General features: G+C 40.1%; 2 protein-coding genes across 4 annotated transcripts in view; one reads left to right on the plus strand and one right to left on the minus strand.

Moving 5' to 3' along the window:
- Nucleotides 1–4378: 4378 nt before the first annotated feature.
- OPN1SW (opsin 1, short wave sensitive) lies at nt 4379–7064 on the plus strand (the record flags this gene model as incomplete). The annotated part of the gene is made up of 5 exons (XM_081285141.1): nt 4379–4733; nt 4979–5147; nt 5622–5787; nt 6198–6437; nt 6945–7064. The coding sequence occupies 5 exons, from the start codon at nt 4379–4381 to the stop codon at nt 7062–7064; spliced, it is 1050 nt and encodes a 349-aa protein (XP_081141267.1).
- Nucleotides 7065–8126: 1062 nt separating this feature from the next.
- The window catches only part of CALU (calumenin), a 39346-nt gene continuing 26738 nt past the window's right edge, over nt 8127–20734 (minus strand). For all 3 annotated transcript variants that reach the window (XM_081283785.1, XM_081283784.1, XM_081283786.1), the window contains exons 6-7: nt 12123–12322; nt 8127–10758 (exon numbers count right to left, since the gene is read on the minus strand). In XM_081283785.1, the coding sequence (XP_081139911.1) occupies nt 10654–10758; nt 12123–12322 (305 nt within the window). In that variant the 3' untranslated portion in view covers nt 8127–10653. The remainder of the gene's footprint in view (nt 10759–12122; nt 12323–20734) is intronic.

Below are 20734 nucleotides of genomic sequence, written 5' to 3' on the forward strand. Positions count from 1 at the left end.
GGAAGCTGGCTGGATTCACTATGAAAAAGTCCTATCAAACCCCACTCATTTCCTTTTTTTTTTTAAAGAAGAGAGAGAGAGAGAGAGAGAGAGAGAGAGAGAGAGAGAGAAGAGAAGAGAAGAGAAGAGAAGAGAGAGAGAACTTTTTAATATTTATTTTTCAGTTTTCGGTGGACACAACATCTTTATTTTATTTTTATGTGATGCTGAGGATTGAACCCAGTGCCCCAGGCATGCCAGGCGAGCACATTACTGCTTGAGCCACATCCCCAGCCCTCACTTCCTTTTTAAGAATTTTGATAGGGCCAATAAGATGCATTATCAAATGGGACCCTAAGGCAGATAGTATCTGGATTTCTGGGAAACATTCGTTGACCAAAGAAAGAATATCAACTTGAAAATAGTAGAAAGATGAAGGAATGGCTGAAGAATGGCACCCAAAGTTGTGAACCAGGTATGAGGTCTTCAGTGGAGGGCCACAGTGCTGTGTCTCTGGCTTGTCTAATGCCCTCTCTCCTAGCAAAGAGGCTTGGCAGGGGAAGGGAAGAGGAGTGTCCCTATGCAAATGGGTTTCTTCTGCATTAATACGTTCTTTAGGGGAAGATCATATCTATCTTCAACTTGGGTTGAGTCAATAAACTCTGATGGTCAGCCAGGCTTAGAGCTTTACTCTATTCCTTGGCTCAGAAGGAATGACGCCAAAAGGAGTTGGAAGAAGAGGGGTGGGAAGAAGGTCTGAATCAGTGGCACAACTTCCCTTGCTTTCTAGTAAATACCTGTGGCTGGGGCTGAGCCAAGCAAAGCAGGGTTTCATTTTTTTTGTCCCCACCTAGGCTAGGATGAAAAGTGGAGCAGCAGAGCTGTGTGACCATGACAGAGACCAGGTTGGGAGAACCACCAGTGGCCAGGGTGGACAGGCCTTGGGGATGTGCAGGACCTTGGAGAGGCGGAGCCCCAGCACCTCCTCCTATAACTACAGACCTCACAAGCCCATACTCAGAGCTTTCCTTCTAGGGAGCTCTTCCTCCTACTTGGGAGGATTTGTGTGCTATGTATTTAGAAGGTGACTTGAAGCCGACACACTGGTGAAACTTCACAGGGGTCTGGCCAAGCTGGAATAATGACCCGTCCAACAAGATGAGATTTGGAGTGAGCATAAGGTCCAATCTACAGGCGCACTTATGTGACCTCATGTGTGGAAGGGATTGCTTTTATTGACTGTGAGTTCACTGGGATATGCACAGCTGCCAAAGAGTCCAGAGCAGGCTCAGACCCCATGATAACAGCCATGACAAAGGGGAAGGCATGCTCACCCCTGGCGCAGCCCCAGCCCTCTGCAGGATAATCCTAGACAGAGGCAAAAAAAAATAGGACTGTGGTAGATTTCTCTTTCAGCACTACTTAGCAGCATCCTCAATTTTTTTTCTCCCCATTATTGGGGATGGAACCCAGGGGGACTCTGCCACTGAGCTCTACCACAGTCCTATTTTTATTTTGAGACAGGGTCTTGCTAAGTTGTAGAGGCTGGGCTTGAACTTACAGTCCTGTTGCCTTGGCTTCCTGAGTTGCTGTAATTATAGGCCTGCCCCACCACCCCTGACTCTCAATTTTTTTTTTTTTGGTACAGGGAATTGAGCCCAGGGGCACTTAACCACAGAGCCGCATTCCTGGCCCTTTTTTTGTATTTTTTTGAGACAGGGCTTTATAAGTTGCCAAGGCTGGTTTGATTGGTGATTTTTTTTTTTTAATGTAGTGCTTGAGGATCGAACCCAGTGCCTCAAACATGCAAGGCATGCACTCTACCACTGAGCTACAGCCCCAACCCTCCAAGGCTGGTTTGAACTCACAATCCTCCTGCCTCAGCCTCCCAAGCTACTATTTAGATGTATATTCTTTTTTTTAATAAGTGTTTGGAGAATGTCTAGATAGCTTTTTGTTATTGTTCTATCTTCAAGTTCACTGATCCTTTCTTCTGCGGTTCAATCTGCTATAAGGCATCCAGTGAATTCTGCATTGCACATATTGAACTTTTCAGTTCCACAATTCCACTGGTTCTTTTTCATTCTTCCCATTCTTCTGTTGAGATATGTTAACTCACAATGACCATCCCCCACCCCCACCCCTTCAGTCCTTCAGCTGCTTAAGGTCCTTTCTGCTGGTGCCAACTTCTAGGTTATCCATGGGTCTGGTTCTATAGACTATTTTTTCCTTTGGCTATGAGTCACACATTCCTATGGGTGCTTCCCCCCCACCCACCTCCACCCCCCCCCCCCCCCGTCATCTGCCTTTTAGTATTTTATTGTATCTTAGACATTGTGGATAGTATACTTTGGAGACTAGATTGTTGAGTTTCCATTTAATAGACAGTTAAATTACTAATTGATGACCTTGAACTAGAGGCTTCAAGTTTTATCCTTTGCTATTATGAGTCAGCTTTGGTTTTGCCTTAGACTCAGGGCAAATCTTTAGTTCTGGAACTAAATATAGATTTTAGCCTTATGACTTTGGAGTTTTATTTATTTTTTAATTAATTTTTTTTATACTGGGGGTTAACTCAGGGGCATTTAACCACTGAGCTATACCTCCAGCCCTTTTTATTTTATTTATTTTGAGACAGGATCTCACTAGGATGCCCAAGCTGGCCTTGAACATTTAATCCTCCTACCATAGGCTCTCAGTGGCTGGGACTGCATGTGTTGCCATCATGTACAGCTTTTATTGGAGTTTCAAATGGAAAGCCTGAAGTGTTTACCCAGTTCTTGGCGGGATTCTTTTGTTTGTTTTGGCAGTGCTAGGTATTGAACCTGGGTCCTAGTGCATTCTAGGCAAGTGTTCTAACACCTCAAGTTGGAGGGATTCTAACTCAGACTTACTCTGTTGCAGTGGGTAGTAGTCAAAACCTCTAGTCAGCTCTTTCAGGTCTTCAGCTGTTGCCATTTGCTGAGCTCCTTGAAGTTTCCTCCATCCATAATTTGGCAATCGGCCTTTGATTTCAGGAGGATTTAATTAAATGCAAAGGCTTCCCCTTTTGTGGCTTGACCATTCCAGGAAATCTATCTTCAGTTTTCAACTTTTCTAGAGTCCCCAAATCTGTCCTCTGACTCTTTTTTTTTCTTTTTAATATTTATTTTTAAGTTCTCGGCGGACACAACATCTTTGTTGGTATGTGGTGCTGAGGATCGAACCCGGGCCGCACGCATGCGAGGCGAGCGCGCTACCGCTTGAGCCACATCCCCAGCCCCTGTCCTCTGACTCTTCAAGCCCTAAAAGGCTGGACTTCCTGCTAGAGTTCTAGCTGTCCTATACCATAGGAACTGGGAAGTGCCCCCAAGAAAAATCTTATTTAAGTGTAGATGGTTCCTTTAAGGGTTGGGTCCCCTCGTTTCTGTGTGCTTTGTGATAGTTTAAGTGTTTTAATATAGTTGTTTTTCATGTCTTGCTGAGTTTATAATCTGCTACCTATGGGGGGTTCATCTAATAAACTACTCTGTCATTACTAGATCATCCTTTCACTTTGAAGTGTCCCTTTTAACTTATTTGTCCATATTCTACCAGGGTGAGGAAGAAAACACATTCATAAAAGATAAAGTGTGACGTTGAGTCCAAATGCAGTTGGAACTTTTACAGGGGTCACTGGGGCAAGCTTCCCAGAAGAGGTCTTTGAGATACACTAGGGGTTGAGCAGGATTTTAAGGAACAAATAGAGGATGAGTGTGGCAACTTGGGCTCTGCTGAGGGCAGGAGTTGACATAAATGTGTTGTGAGGACAGTGAGAAGACCAACCTCAACCTGTCTAGACAGTGGGAAAGACACTGGGTAGGTTCGATATGAAGAAATGGAAGAAGCTGGCTCAAGGATGTCCTAGTCAAGCTGCCTGTTCTTTCATGATTGTTTACAGCATGCTGTCCACTCCCCACCCCTTCCTCTAGCTTGGGTCTGATTCCCATTCTCTCTGGAGAGGGTGATTTAGATGGGCACCTTCCATAAAAGGGCAGATGAGGTTCAGAAATCTTTAGGGATATAGCTGTGCCAGAAGCCAAAAGACAGAGACGGAAGTATCTTCATTGAATATGGGTCAGCACATTCTAGGATTTAGCGAACCAGCATTGACTCATGCCAGCACCCAATATAGCATATTAGATTCTGTGACCCCAATCTTTTGTCCTCTGAAGAACACACAATTGGCTTTAGGACCACAAAAGGTTTAGGCGGGGGCTTAGAGATCTCTTAATCCCAGACTTTGTCCTTGGGAGGCTTAGGATCATTCACAGAGCCCAAAAGTGTCTTTAGAAGAGGGGTTTGATGGGGCTGGGGGGCGGGGCGGGGCATGGTGGAAGGATAATCTATAAGAGGGATCAGAGGGGGTGGGGTTCATCCCATGAACACAATGTCAGAGGAAGAAGAGTTTTTTCTGTTCAAGAACATCTCATCGGTGGGGCCCTGGGATGGGCCTCAGTACCACATTGCCCCTGTTTGGGCCTTCCACCTCCAGGCAGCTTTCTTGGGCTTCGTCTTCTTTGCAGGGACACCACTGAATGCCATAGTGCTGGTGGCCACGCTGCGCTACAAAAAGTTGCGACAGCCACTCAACTACATTCTGGTCAATGTGTCCCTTGGGGGCTTCATCTACTGCATGTTCTCTGTCTTCGTTGTCTTCGTCAACAGCTGTCATGGATACTTCGTCTTTGGCCGCCATGTTTGTGCTCTGGAGGCTTTCCTGGGTTCCGCAGCAGGTACTACAGGGGAAGAGGGGTCTGGGGAGGCAAAGGACACTACTCCAGGAACTAGACTATGGGTTTGGAGCAGGCCCCCAAGTTGACTATAGACATATGACCAAAATAAAATGTTTGAGTCTTAAACTCCACTCCAAACGTATCAGGCCAATTCTCTCTTTGGGCTTGCTCTACCCATCTGTCTTCCACTGTACTTGCCAGGCTGGATGGGGCTCTGTCTATCCTATTCTCACATTTTGTCACAGGTCTGGTGACAGCCTGGTCACTGGCCTTCCTGGCCTTTGAACGCTACATTGTCATCTGTAAGCCCTTCGGCAACTTCCGCTTCAGTTCCAAGCATGCACTGGTGGTGGTTCTGGCTACCTGGATCATTGGTGTTGGCGTTTCCATTCCACCCTTCTTTGGCTGGAGCCGGTGAGAGCACAGGGAAGTGGTGCTGACTTAGTTGGGGGTTCAGGTTCAAATGGGTAGAAAGAGAGATTGGGTATAACCACTTAGTCTTTGACCTGTAATTTTTTTTTTTTTTTTTTTTTTTTTGGTGTAGTAGGTGAGGCAAGAGCTGTGGGAGACGAGCATCAATACTTTGCAGTTGGAATTACTGTGGCCTCTACCAGAAAATTCCTCTGCCACCAAGTACAGTGTTGAGTGCCTATAATCCCAGATTCAGGAAGCTGAGGTGGGAGGATCTAGAGTTGAGATCAGCTTGTATAACTTAGTCAGACCCTATCTAAAAAGTTAAAATAAAAAAAATTAAAAGGAAGAAAATCCCCCTGCCCCAAACCTGGCACTCTCTGGGTTCTAAGTGGAGAACACAATCCAGGATTCTCAGCCTCACTCCACTGATTCTTGTGGAGAACCCAGAGTAAATGAGTTCTTGGTCCTTTGCAGGTTCATTCCTGAGGGCCTTCAGTGTTCCTGTGGTCCAGACTGGTACACTGTGGGCACTAAATACCGCAGTGAATACTACACCTGGTTCCTCTTCATCTTCTGCTTCATCTTACCTCTTGGCCTCATCTGTTTCTCCTATGCTCAGTTGCTGAGGACCCTCAGAACTGTGAGTGGTTTTTGAGAATCACGGAGGAGCAGACCAGGGGTCTCCAGGAGAGATGAAAGAGTAGGGACATGCTGTAGAACATAAGGTATCTGGAAATGTTCATGGCCAGATAAACGGGTATCTAAAAAGCAGTGAAGGAAGCGGTGGTGGTGGTGGGGGATATGAAATGGAACGAATAAGGTAGTATTGCTGCTTAAATTGGTGTAAAGAGATGTATGCATGTGATCCCTTCCATCACTGTAGACCAGAAAGCTACCTCCACCCTGCTGTCCTCAAGGGAGGAAAGCCAACAGAACCTGGCCAGAAGCAAGGCAATCAGAGTGAATGTTCCCAGTAGAAAAGGGTCCAGAGATCTGGGATTGGAAGACTGGGGGAAAGAGTGATGTGATGCTCTCTATGCTCTGCCCCAGGTGGCAGCTCAGCAGCAGGAGTCAGCTACAACTCAGAAGGCTGAGAGGGAGGTGAGCCGCATGGTGGTAGTGATGGTGGGATCCTTCTGTGTCTGCTACGTGCCCTATGCTGCCCTGGCCATGTACATGGTCAACAACCGCAACCATGGGCTGGACTTACGGCTCGTCACCATTCCTGCCTTCTTCTCTAAGAGCTCTTGCGTCTACAACCCCATTATCTACAGCTTCATGAATAAGCAGGTAAAGTTGTCTATCACATTCCCATAAGGTCCTGGTCCATAAAATCACTGGTTTTTTTCCAACACCTTTTAACTCAGAACACCCTAGACCTACTCAGAGGATTTCTAGGAGTGAACAAGGGAAGCCATGGGAACCTCAAGGAGGCTAGAAAGCCCCTGGTAAGCACAGGGAGGAAGGCATGGTATTTAAGATAATAGAATCCAGGAAGGATAGAACTTGAGCAAAAAAAAAAAAAAAATCAATCTACTCCCAAGAAAGGGCTCTGAAAAGGTTTTGAAACCTTTCCCTTTCAAACTCTAGCGTGTAGAAACAAGTGATTCTAGACTGGAATTTAGCTAGGTATCAGGATAAGGAAGACAATCAAAACCACCTGAGATATTGGGTATAAAGCACTGTGAGAGGCTATTGGGATACAAAAAATAAAACTTTCCCCCTATACTTCCTGATGTTATCTTCCTTTTATTCATCTGCCATGGGAACTATCTCCAATTCTGCCTTTCCCTCCAGTTCCGAGCTTGTATCATGGAGATGGTGTGTAGGAAGCCCATGACAGATGAATCTGAGGTGTCCAGCTCCCAGAAAACAGAAGTTTCCACTGTCTCTTCTAGCAAAGTTGGTCCCAACTAGGAACCCCATGTTGACCTGTTTGCAGCCAACTAGAACGTCATTTAAGTAAGTTTTCATGTTCTCCATCAAAAACCTAACTACTAACAACACAGTAAGGAGATGGGAAGGGGAATGAGGGCAGTTTTGTGAAGTCAATTTTTTATTTTTCTACTATTCCCTTCCTGTCTATAAAGCTGTTTCAGCAAGGTCTACTTCAGACCACCCAAAAGCCATTTCAACAATCACCAGTTTCTACTCCTAAGAGGCACCCTTTACAGCATTTGGAGAACCATAAAAGAGCATAGCTGGTTTTTCAGAGTGTAGATAACACTTTTGTTCCTTTTTAGTGACCTCTCTCCCCCTACTGAGGATCAGTTCTGAAGTGATGTATTCTGAATTAAAATGCTTTAGAAATATATATATAATATATATATATATAATATATATAAAATCAAAAAACAAAAACAAAAAACCCCTTGGTAGACCCCAAATGAGTGTGAGAGAACTTCCTTATGCTATCTCTGCAAGTAACTGCTACAGCTTTGGTAGGGATAACTATGTCTAGAAGCCCCTGAGCCAGGTTTATTCTTAGGTGCTTCCCCCTGCCTGCATTTGGCTAAATCAATATATGTCTTAAGCTGTGTGTTTATTAAAATAGTTTAATTACCTTGATATTCTCAAAATTAATTTGCATATCTTATTATCCCTTATAAACTATATCAAAGTGTTTCACTTTATAGCCTCCTTCTACTCCCTGAAGAAGAGCCTTTTTGAATAAAACCCAAGATAAACGCGTATATCTATCATACAAAGAATGGTGTCTGTTGGTATCAGGTATGCAATGAGCAGCTGGGTTCCTCTCCAGTGACATGGCCTACAAATAGCTCAGAAGGATTATAGCTATGAGAGAGGATACTAGGCAATTTCAGAAATAGGAGAAAAGGAATAATCAGTTTGAGAGAAGGTAGTACTTTCTCTGAGATTGAGTGGTGGGCTGAATCTTCTAGGAGGTCCTTTTCTGTAACATAGCATCCATAATTCTAAGCTAGAGCTCCACTCCCACAAGAATGAAGGACGCACATCCACAATGAATGTAAACGGTTTTATTTAGAAACAGATAGGTACCTGTTTGCATTATAGAATATAAAACTTGGTTTACACTCTATAAAAAATAACCAATACCCAAATTTAAGAGAACTAGCACTCACAGAATACATACTGTGGGTGTGTAGCTACTCATCACCAGCCTCAGGTTTGATTTAAACAAACAGCCCCCCCCCAAAAAAAAACCCCACCCTCCCCCAATAAACCACAAACACTCCAAGGGGCTCATGGAGATGAGAGTATAATGCTTGCTGGCGAGTCCCCACATCCAAAAGCTGCCATCCTAGCAGATTATGGTTTGCTGTCTAAGTGCATGATTCTATGTCATGCCTGTGCTCTCTGCACCTAATAAACCTTGAGGCTCATACAGTTCATAATGTGCCCTACCTAAGCTAGGGTGGTGGCATTATTTATTATCTCTGGTGTTAATAAAAAGGGGGAATCTGGAGGTGGAGAATGTCCATTATCTATACTGGGGTTAAATGTAAAGAGTATATCCTCTATTGAGAGCTTGATGCAAAGGCCGGGGTGAAGTGACACCTGGCTCTTTACCACACCAAGCAGCCCACCTCAACAGGATTGTGGAAGACCAAGAGATATACCTAGGTTCAGATACAATCATCACTCAGCACCACCTGAATGTATTATCCAGCGATATAGAAAATAATAAAGGTTTTATATATATTTATTTATCTTAGTAACCTGAGGGCTAAAAAGATTTGGAATAGTTCTTCTCAGAAGAGGTCCATCAGTAAGGGACTAACGTGGATAGTTTATTATATAAAATATGGTTAAAATGGAGTTGGAAAGAGGGTGGTTTCTTCAGCTCCTTTTATAGGGTTCCTCTCTTTGATAACAATAGAATACCTGATGATCCAGGACAAACCATTTTTGTTTTTTGGCATCAGAGAGGGAGGAAATGAGGGAATGGGGTGTGATGGTCAAAGGCAGGAAGAGTGAGCAATGGTCCTCAAACCAAAGAGTCCCCTATCTGCACGTCCTCCTACCCTTGAGTCTGAGCTCAAGCTCTAGGGTGGACACAGAGAGGCCTTGTAGTGAGTGGTTTGCATTCCGAGGTATGAGGATCCCTGGTAAAGTCAGCAGCACCTGGTTTTTGGAAACCAGCCCACAAGATAAGAACACTGCAACCAAGCTTGTAACTAATACTGCTATTTAACTATCATCCAAAAGAGAAAAGGGGAAGAAATCCCCACTACATTGGGAGGGTTTAAGCTTTCATATAAGATGGTCTAAATAATCTCTTCATTTGATCTTAGGGTTTCTTAAGCAAATTCCCATTCAATGATCGTATCTCGTTAAAGGCACTTTTTATGACATGATCGGAAAGGATTTTTTTTTTTTTGGTACTGGGAATTGAACCCAGGATGCTCTATGACTGAGTTACATTCAGCCCTTTTTATTTTTTATTTTGAGACAGGGTCTTGCTAAGTTGCTGAGGCTGGCCTCAAACTTGAGATCTTCTTGCCTCAGCCTCCCAAGTTGCTGGGATTACAGGCATGTGCCACCATGCCCGCAAGGAGTGAATTTTAACTGCAATGACATCAAGATTAATTCCTGGGGAAGAAGAGCCTCCTGGAGAACTTAAAGTGATTTCAACAGGCAAATAACGTTGTTGTGAGCATTTCAACAGATGCACACCCAGAAAAAAATGTATGCCCTGAACACACTTATATTGTTCCTTTAGTTTTCCAGCTGTTTCTAGCTGGAAACTGCTCTATAAAAAGCTAGAATTAACTCTGTAAAGAGACTGCACTCACTACTTGATTGATTTTCAAGACACTGGCCCTAACTTCCTATCACAGCTGTGCTTGACAAAATTAGCAAGTAACTAGTTCTACAGGGGAAAAAAGAATGAAGTCAAGTTGAGCCAAGCTTTCTTAGAGCACAGGGATTCTGTCCCTGACCAGAAATGGCAGGACCAATTGCTGAACCCATAGCAACTGAATGCAATATGAAATGTCAGACTACTACATGTGAAATGTAAGACTTTTCATAGGCAAGATTAAGTGTTCTCTCTAAATATAAATCATGGAGCATATAATTTTCCTTTCTTTTCTCAACACTTCTTATTGATCTCAGGCTTAAAATATTAGTTAAATGAGAATTATAAAAATTATATAAGGGGTTGAGAAAGAGTAAAGGGCTATTTTTTGCCTACAAGTGTGGGTTGAGGATCTTGATCCTTCATATCATACTCCCAACTAGAGAACAAATACAAAAATAAACACACCATGTTATACATTATACAAAGTGTAAATCTACAAACACAAGTGTACTAATTAGAGTTGTTCCTCAGAAGCAGTTCCCTCCAGTCCCTTAGAGAGAAGGAGGAATGGGGACGGGATGATTTTCATTATTTCATACGCCTTTTCATGTCTTAAAAAGTTTGTAATAACAGTCTCAGTAGCGCAAACAATTTCATGTGAAAACAAAAGCTGTAAAAATAAATTACTTTTGAAGAAGCACGGGTTCCTCTGTCTGCAGCTCAGAATTCATCATGTCGTACTAAGGCCTCCCCAAAATCTGTGGCCTGGCTGCCCACAAACAAATCATACTTGTCAACAATCTCCTCCTTAGTAAGCTTGCCATCCTGAAATCAGAGAAAGCAGTGAGTTGAGGCAGAATATTTCCTATTCCAAATACAGAAATACTACTAGAGAACATGGGTTATTCAGGATTTAATTAAATGTGAATTCAACTTAAATCTTTCTTCCATATATACACAGAGGGAGAAAATAACAATGAATATGTTTCTCTTATTAAGAAAGTTAAAACTGAAAGGGTGGTGATTAATATAGCTCAAAAGTTCCAAGACTGACGAGCAAACTGTTAACATGTAAAACGTCTGTTAGATATGGGCAAGAGATGGCCAATAACAAATGGATAATACTTCAAAGTGAATCAATCAAGTTGCTATCTAATAGGAACAATGAAGTCTGCCAGTATCAAATCTAGCCTGCACCTCCCTCTGTCCTTGCCACCAACCAGATTAGATACACCCAAACAAAGACTCTGACACACACCTCAAACAGTATTAAGATTCCCAAGGGACAACTGCTCATATTTCCTTCTCTCATGTAGCTAAGACAAGGCAGTTGGCAACTGAAGTGACTGAGTAAGAACTTGAAACAGACCAACCTTAAAAGGTTTCTAAGATTCTGCATCTGAAACTGAAGATTAGCCTAGATAATATAATGTTCAAAATAACAGAAATCCCCATCTTTAGACTTTCAGTTTATTTTAACCACAATACTCAAATCTCTGTCAAAAGTGACAGAGTATAGTGATAACACTATTCTTTTTTCTTTAGTTGTAGTTGGACACAATAACTTTATTTTATTTATTTATTTTTATATGCTGCTGAGGATAAAACCCAGTGTCTCGCCCGTGCTAGGCGAGCACTCTACCACTGAGCCACAACCCCAACCTATTAACATTATTCTTAATGAACTGTATATCTCAGATAATCGATCAAGGACAATTTTAATAGATTCCAAGGAAAAGCTGATTTATAACTCTCTATTAAAAAAAAAAAATTAAAGTACATTTAAGAAGGAAATAACCAGCAGGCAGAATGAGTAATAGGTTAAAGGAAAAAAAAAAAAAAGAGCAAAGGAAGTAACAAAGCAAAAAAATAAAAAGAAAATTTTCTGAGTATCCAAAGATAATAAGTGATGCACGCTGCGTGGAGGCAGGCTACACAGAGGCTCTTTTATGCAGCCCAGGTTCCTCCAACACCTTGAACACTGGGCAGAGATGACTAAAATGAGACCAGAGAGAAAGTGTTGCCTTCAAAGTTTTCAACTGCCAAATTTAAATCCTAAGCAGACACATTAATTAAGATCTTAAATGCTCTATGTATCTTGACAAAAAAATTTTTAGGCAATTTTTTTAGTCTGTTTTCCTTAGAAACAGACTCATATTACTAGGCTACTTTGGCCTGTTCAGACTTACCTTATTTTGGTCTGACTCATAGACTAGGTGCCTAGCTTCTGCCTCTGCATGGTCATAGTCTGAAGGGAGTATCCAGTCTTTGGTTTCTTCCTTGTCCATCTTCCCATCACGGTTCTTATCTCGAAATTCAACAAACTGCTCTCGCTCTGTCTTCACCCATTCTGGCTCATCTGCATTTCCATCATGGCTGTACATGTCACCTGTGTGCACAGAAATACATACAAAAAAAAAGTTTGTCTTTTTCCAAAGACTGCTTCATGCTAATTTGGTCTAACCCTTCTTCATCTGTTTTCAACCTAATAGCAATTTATATTGGTACTTCAGGCCAGAACCCTTAGAAAGAAGCTTATTTTCCTGAGATTAATTAATAATCTCGCAAAAAGACCATTTCCAGCTATTGACTTTGAGTTACACAAAAGCAAAGAGACGCCTTATTATCTTAAGATATACAGAAATAAGATGAGTTGATCAGCACCATGACAGGTGGACTAGTTATTCCCAACATTTTATTTTGACATATGGTAGCTACTTAAATTGGACCACTGGTATAAAAAGCACAGTTTTAAATTCTCTGGAAAACTTAGAAATGTTATGTCATAAGCCAAAACAAACTACTAAACCAACTAATCAACTCCTACATAAAATGCATTATACCAGTGGTCTTTAGTCAGGGCAACATGCCCCTGGGTAAATAGGAACACTGTCAAGGAGTGCACAGGAAAGGACCAGACAGGAAAGAATCAAATTTCATGTCCTGAACTTTCAGTTTCCCTAAAAAGCTTATCTGCAGAATATAGCTCTGGCCCTCAAGGCTTCTTTCCTGTCTCCCCTTTACCATTACCCTTTCTCACTGTATACAAGAGAGGCATATTCTCTCAGCCATTGTGAAACTTTACAGTGTAAAAAGCTCCACTCCACGATGATGAAAAAAGTGCCCATTAGAAACATTAGTGTTGGTATTAAGAAAGATGTTTGAAAAAATGCATGACAAATGTTAAAGGCTTTGCTTAAAAAAAAAACCAAAAACCTGAAAAGAGGTTCTAATTGAGTTTTAGCCATGGGATCATTAAAAATAATTTTTGATGACAGATCAATTGATTTTTTCATATAAGTCAAAAGGTATTCCAAAAACTAAATGATACTGCTATAAAAATATTCCATTCCCATCAACTTATATAAATAAGGTCTCTTAATATCTACTCTTCAAAAAAATAAAATTAGGAGTTAGTGTTGAATTATTGTACTCTAATGGGAAGTAACTGCCATCTATAAATACAAAACTACTAGGAAAAAAGGTAGCAAAGAGATACATTGTTGTTTAATATGAACATGTTTGTAGCAAATGTTATTTTGTCTGTTTATTAATAATTGTAACAGTAACTGAACCTAGAAAAGACTTAAAAACATTTAAAAACAACACTTACACATACTTAAGAGCTTAGGAAACAAGTATTTGTATATATAGAATACACTTGCATAACTACGTCAAGGTGATTTAAGGCTTTTAGATACTTCTGTGGGGAAAGTAAATTAAAAATAGAATTAAGAAACAAGACAGTATAAAAATAGTAGAGAATTGCTAATTCAAGACAATACTATTTCTTGTCAGTTTTGTCATCAGAAAATGAGAAAAAGATCCCCAAATGCCTACAAAATTAAACAAACAATTGTAACCAAGCAATGGTCACACTATTACCAACTGAATGCTATTATTTAAAATAATACAGTACCAAAGAACTATTTCATTTTTAATTATTCTTAAATGAAGACATAGCCACTAACATTTACTGAGTAGCTTATTGATTTCTAGGCATCATAATAAACATTCTACTTATACTATCACTTTATCTCCCTGAATTATTTTAGGACAAATCCCAGGTAATCCCTCACACTATGTATTCTAGAATATATCTGTTATGTTTTATAAAACCAATTCCTTGGTATAATCTTAATACCCAGTCCAAATTTGAACTTTCTGATTCTTTTTTTAAAGTTGGTTTGTCCAAGCTGGCCATGGTGGCACATGCCTGTAATCCCAGCCTCTCAGGCTAAGGCAGCAGGATTGCCAAGTTTGAGGCTAGCTCCAGCAATTTGGCAAAGCCCTAAGCAACTCAATGAGACCATGTATCAATGTGAAAAATACAGAGGGCTACGGATGTAGCTTAGTGTTAAAGAGCCCTTGAGTTTAATCTCCAGTGACAACAAAATCACAAAAAAGCAAAAACAAAAATAAAGTTTGTTCAAATTATTCACATGAATGATGAGTAGGAAGTAGCTATGGTGTTTATTTTTAATTTATCAAATTTTAGAGATATATTTCAGAACTAAGATACTTCATACTATATCTAATTAAATGCACCTGCATCTCATGTAAGACATGGGAGCAAACCTAAAAAGGATAAATAGTTTCTGGAAACTCTAAGCAAAGGAGTCAGTCAGTACTGTCATTTTCCAAAACCTGGGGATTAAGAGCAGATTCACTCACTTCCTCTGACTTTATCTCAAGAAGTTCTTCAGAATTTCAACCTTGCCAAATTCTCCAGGCTATTATAGTATATTCAGAAAATGTATTTATATGAGGTTCAGAAGCCAGGGTCCTGTACCAATTACTCAAGGGTCAAGAAGACTTATTTACAGTATAGATTGGAAAGTTCAGAATTAGAGAGGGAATGGAAATATGTTTAAAATACATAGTTTTCCCAAAGCCCAAATGTTTTCTTTGATAAGCGGATGCTGATCCATAGTGTGCGTGGGGGGGGGGGATGGGGCTGTGGGGAGGGGAAGGATGGTAAAATGAGACAGGCATTAGAGCCCTATATATATGTATGATTACACTATTGGTGTGACTCTATACCACATACAACCAGAGGAATGAGAAGTTGTGCTCCATTTGTGTACAATGTGTCAAAATGCATTCTACTGTCATGTATATAACTACTTAGAACAAATTTTAAAATATATATATTATTTTCATAGAAGCTAGAAAATACAATATAAGGCTGGGGATATAGCTCAGTTGGTAGAGTGCTTCCCTCACATGCACAAGGCCCTGGGTTTAATCCCTACCACCACCACCGAAAAAAAGAAAAGGAAAAAAACCCCAATATAATGAGCATTTTAGGGGTAGATGAGTAAAGACATAAAAAATATTATTTGAATTCTACTTAAAAAGGATTTAATCCTTGGATAATATTAAGGATCAGAAATTTTTTGGTTGAGATTAAGAAGTTTTAAGAAATACACATTTATTTTAGAGATGCATAACCAAATGTTTATAGATGAAATGAGATGATGATTAGGATTTACTTCAAAATAAGAAAGGAAGTCAGGGGCTGGGGTTGTGGCTCAATGTTTTATGTCCAGCACCTCATTAAAAAAAAAAAAAAAAAAACCAAACCCGAAATCAACAAATAAAGGTATTGTGTTCATCTAAAACTAAAAATATTTTTTAAAGAATGATGGCTTCTTTACCAGTTCTGCCTTCCTTCCTTCCATTTATTTTTTTTTTAAAAAGAAGGAAGCCGGGTGTGGTAGTGCATGCCTGTAATCCAGCAATTTGGAGGCTGAGGCAGGAGGATTGCACATTCAAAACCAGTCTTAGCAATTTAACAAAGCCCTAAGCAACTTAGAGAGACCCTAGCTCAAAAAACACAAAGGGCTGGAGATGTGACTCAGTGTTAAACATCCCTGTGTTCAATGCCAGGTACAAAAACAAAACAAAACAAAACAAAACAAACAAAAAAAAAGGGGGAAGAAGTGGATGTGGCGGAGGGTTGATGATTGTTGAGGCATAGGGGTCATTATATTCTTCTAATTTTGTGCATGTTTACAATACTTTGTAATAAATTGAAAAAAACAAAAGAACTAAACAGCATAACTCTGAGGCCTCTTATTAATGCTACATGTAAGAGGCAAACAACTTTGCTTCTTTATGATCTTTTTCCTCAACAGGACAGAAACTGGCACAGCCCTAGAAGCTACAAAATGTATTGGAGAGACTTTAAGATTTATAGAGACCAACACCCCAGGTGTAAAAGTGTCTCCATTAGTTACTGACTTATAAAAGGAAGTAACACACAGATGTGCACACATACTTGATAGTTCTGGTAGTTTCAAGATATAATCCCTGTGCTTTTTAATCTATTATGATGCAGAAAACAGAAGTATCTTCTTATGTGGAAGAAAACAGAAACATCTCCTCATGTGGCCTCAATGCTTGGCAAGTGGTAATACTTAACAGTGATAAATCTAAACCTAAACAATGATGATAAAATGGCAAAAGAGAAGAATGAAAAAAAAAAAAACATTTGAATTATCCACTATCCTGATGAACTCCAATCAAAAAAAAAAAAAAAAAAAAAAAAAAAAAAACTTTGGTGGGGGGAGCTATTTTCATTGCTCATCCCTCTTTCTCTAGTAGGTATGATTAGACAATATCTAAGTAGAGACTGTTCAATGCAGTTTAATGACAGGTGATAGAAGTAGGTCTTTAGTCTCCCTTACAGACTTAAAATAAGTATTTCAGGTAAAGATAAGAGATCTAAAAATAAAGCAGTGGTTCACTAGAATAAGTTACTATAAGCAAAAATAAGATGTGAAATATCAACAGAACAGAGAACCCAGAAATCTACACATCTATAGTCAAGTGATTTTTTTTCAATGTTGAGGATTGAACACAGGGCCTCATGCATGCTATGCAAGTGCTCTTCCACTGAGTTACATCCCCAGTTTCTAGAGCCAATTGATTTTTTAAAAATATTTTTAAAATTGTAGATGAACACAATTTTATTTAGTTTTTCTTAATGTGGTGCTGAGAATCAAGCCTAGTGACTTGCACATGCTAGGCAAGTGCTCTACCACTGAGCCAAAATGATTTTTGATAAAGGTGCCAAAACCATACATCAGAGAAAGGACAGCCTCTATAATAAATGGTGCAGAGGAAATTGAATATCCATATTCAGAAGACCAAAACTTGATCCTCATCTCCTACCACATACAGCAATCAACTCAAAATGGACTAAAGACCTAAATGTAAAACCTGGAACTTTAAAAAGTACTAGAAGAAGACAGAGAGGAAACATTTTTTAAAAATATTTATTTTTTAGTTGGACACGATATCTTTATTTATTTATTTTTATGTGGTGCTGAGGATCGAACCCAGGGCCTCGCATGTGCTAGGCGAGTGCTCTACTGCTGAGCCACAACCCCAGCAGAGAGGAAACATTTTTAATACATCAATATAGGCAGTGATATTCTGGATAAGACCCCCCAAACCAAAAACCCAGGAAACAAAAGTAAAAACAGACAAATGAGATTATATTAAACTAATAAGCTTCAGTATATTAAAGTAAACAATGAAGTGAAGAGAAAACAAGCAGAATGGGAAAAAATGTCAACTATTCATCTGATAAGGGGTTAATATCTAGAATATATAAGAAACTCAACAGCAAAATAAACAAACAACAAATAACCCAATTAAAATGTGGGCAAATGATATTTCTCAGAAGACATACAAATGGCCAACCGCGTGTGTGTGTGTGTGTGTGTGTGTGTGTGTTTGTGGTATAAATAAAATGCTCAACATCACTAATCATCAGGGAAATGAAAACCAAAAATTATAATGAGGTACCACCCCAGTTAAAATGGCTAACAGAAAAATAGAACAACAAATGTTAGAGAGGATGTGGAGAAAGGGGAACTCTTATACACTGTTGATGAGAATGTATATTAGCACAGCCATTACAGAAAACAGTATGGAGATGGGGCTCAAGGTTAAGCACCCCTGAGTTCAGTCCCCAGTACCATGGTACTAAAAAAGAAAACAATATGGAGTCCTCAAAACAACAACAAAACCTAACTAAAGACACATGTGATCCACTCATTTCACTACTGGTTGTATGTCCAAAGAAAATGAAATCAGTATATCAAAGAGATACCTGTGGGCTGGGGTTGTAGCTCAATGGTAGAGTACTTGCCTAGCATATGTGAGAAGCACTAGGTTCTCTCCTCAGCATCACATAAAAAAATTAAATAAAGGTTAAAAAAAAATAGACACCTGCATCCCCATATTTTTGCAGCAATATTCACAACAGCCAGGATAGGCAATAATCAACTAAGGTATGCACTGATGGCTGAATAAAGAAAATGTGATGTATATACACACAATGGAATGTTATTTAGCCAAAATAATAATAATAAAATGTCTCATATCCAGCAACACAGGTGAAACTAGAGGACATTTATATGTTACGTGAAATAAATCAGGCACAGGAAGAAAAAAACGGGAGAGGTTGGGTTGTGGCTCAGCAGTAGAGCACTTGCCTAGTGTGTGCAATGCCCTGGGTTTGATCTTCAGCACCACATAAAAATAAACAAATAAAACAAAGGTATTGTGTCCAACTACAACTAAAAAATAAATATTAAAAGAGAGAGAGAGAAATGGCATATTCTTTTCCTAGAAGGAAGTTAAAGAAGTTGATTTGATAGAAGAAGACAGTGATTGTTAAAGGTTAGAAAGAGTAGGGGGAAGGTAGATAAAGGGAGGCTGGATAATGGACACCAAAAGATAAGTCAGACAGGAGAAATAAGTTATACTGTTCTATAGCACTATAGAAAATTACAGTTTATAACAATTTATTATTTATACTTATAGAACCAAAAGAGAGGAATTCAATGGTTCCCAACACAAAGAAATATAAATGTTTAGGAAAGGCTAACTACACTGATTTGCTCGTTATACTTTGTATACCTGTATCTCATCATACTGTATATTGTCATACTTACCTCATCAACATGTACAATCATTATATATAAATTAAAAATTAAAAGGATGCTCAGTGATAAAGTGCTTGCCTAGCCTGGGTGAGGTGTTGGGTTCAATTCAAAGTACCACCCAAAACAAACAAAGAATAAAGATGTGAAGTATAAAAATATCTAATATGTTTCAAAATAGAATAACATTTGTAACAAGGACATTTAGTAATTGTGAAATAGTTTATTCAACTACTTGGTAAGACAAGTAGCTCTTTTTTTAAAAGTCACAGGAAAATCTTCAAATCATTCTGATAAAAAAGAACCAGAGCTTTACTTGGAAGAAATTAGCCCCAATGACGGAGTATCCTGCCCCCAAAAAGGAAAATGGAAACAGAAAACCAAAACAGAAAAATAACCCTAAACAAAAAGAAAACTAGTGCCAGACAGAAAACATGAATACAACATAATGAAAAGACAAGGTTATTAGAGAGCTGATCCCTCAAATAACCAGCTCTTTTAATCTACTCCCCAGTTCTCCTTCCTGAGTTTCTGAATGCCTCTCTGAGCTCCCTGTAACTATTTACTATCAATTCATCAGGGCATCTGGGATACACTATTATCTGTGCTGCAGAAGATTATAAGCGCTAGCTACATGTAGGTATCAAATCCTTGAAATGTGGCTAGTCCACACTGGCATGTGCTATACATAATAAGTGTTAAAAAAAATTATTTTTTAATTTTTTTGTGGTACCAGGGATTGAACCCAGGGGCAATCAATCACTAAGCCACATCCCCACCCCTCCCCCTCTTTTGGGAGGGGTACCAGGGATGGAACTCAGGGGCACTCAACCACTGAGCCACATCCCCAGCCCTATTCTGTACTTTATTAAGAGACAGGGTCTTGCTGAATTGCTTATCACCTCACTTTTGCTGAGGCTAGCTTTGAACTTATCCCGAGCCGCTGGAATTACAGGCTCAACAATTTATATTAATAAGGGGAAATTATAGTATTTTGAAATATCAAATGCAATCTTGAAATTAATCTCATCTGCTTCTTTTTACTTTTTTTTTTGGGGGGGTGGCACCAAGGACTGAACCCAGGGGCACTTAGCCACTGAATCATATCCACAGCCCTTCTTTTTACTTATTAATGTGGCTATTAAAAAATAGAAATTAGGGTTCTCGGTCTCTATGGTTGCCAGAGGTGGGCGGTTTTTGACCCTGGAGCTGCCAAAGCTCGAGCACAGACGGCTGTTGTAGAACATTATAAATGAACATGGCGGTGGGCGCGGAGAGATCAAGTCTCTGACCTCTTCAGCTGTGCGGGCATAGGGAGTCGTAAACAACCTAAATCTGTTTGCTCAGGATCACTAGGCAATGCTGAGCTGACGTGGATCTGGGGCAAACAGTCTGGGCCTCTCAGAACACACACTGAGCCCGGATTGGCTGAATTCAAGCTCCCGTTCGCCTGCTTCCCGCAGACAAACAGCTGTGACTCAGCACTAATCCATCCGGCTGAAACAACTGGTCAGCCCTTCTCATCCTACGGAGGTAAATGCCTACCGAGCCTTCATAGGTAGTGGCCACAGGTTTGAAACGGGGCTTGGGAGAGACAGTAAGGACCCACCCGTTGCATTGGTCGCCCGGCAAAGGGAAACGAACTGTCGCCATTTGCAAGAGACACCACCATGGCAGAGAACTGACATCATTAGACTGTGGCGGAGGAGATAACTTCATTGAAACCTGCGGCTACAGGTGTGTAATTCCCTAGCCTTCCCTCTCCACACATCGGGGAAACCTTAAGGGCCCCTCCCAGCACTCCCGTGAGCGTGATAGCCAGCCCGAGGGAATCAGAGGTG

Source organism: Spermophilus citellus (assembly GCF_964194105.1).
Source record: "Spermophilus citellus genome assembly, chromosome: 3".
Taxonomy (NCBI): domain Eukaryota; kingdom Metazoa; phylum Chordata; class Mammalia; order Rodentia; family Sciuridae; genus Spermophilus; species Spermophilus citellus.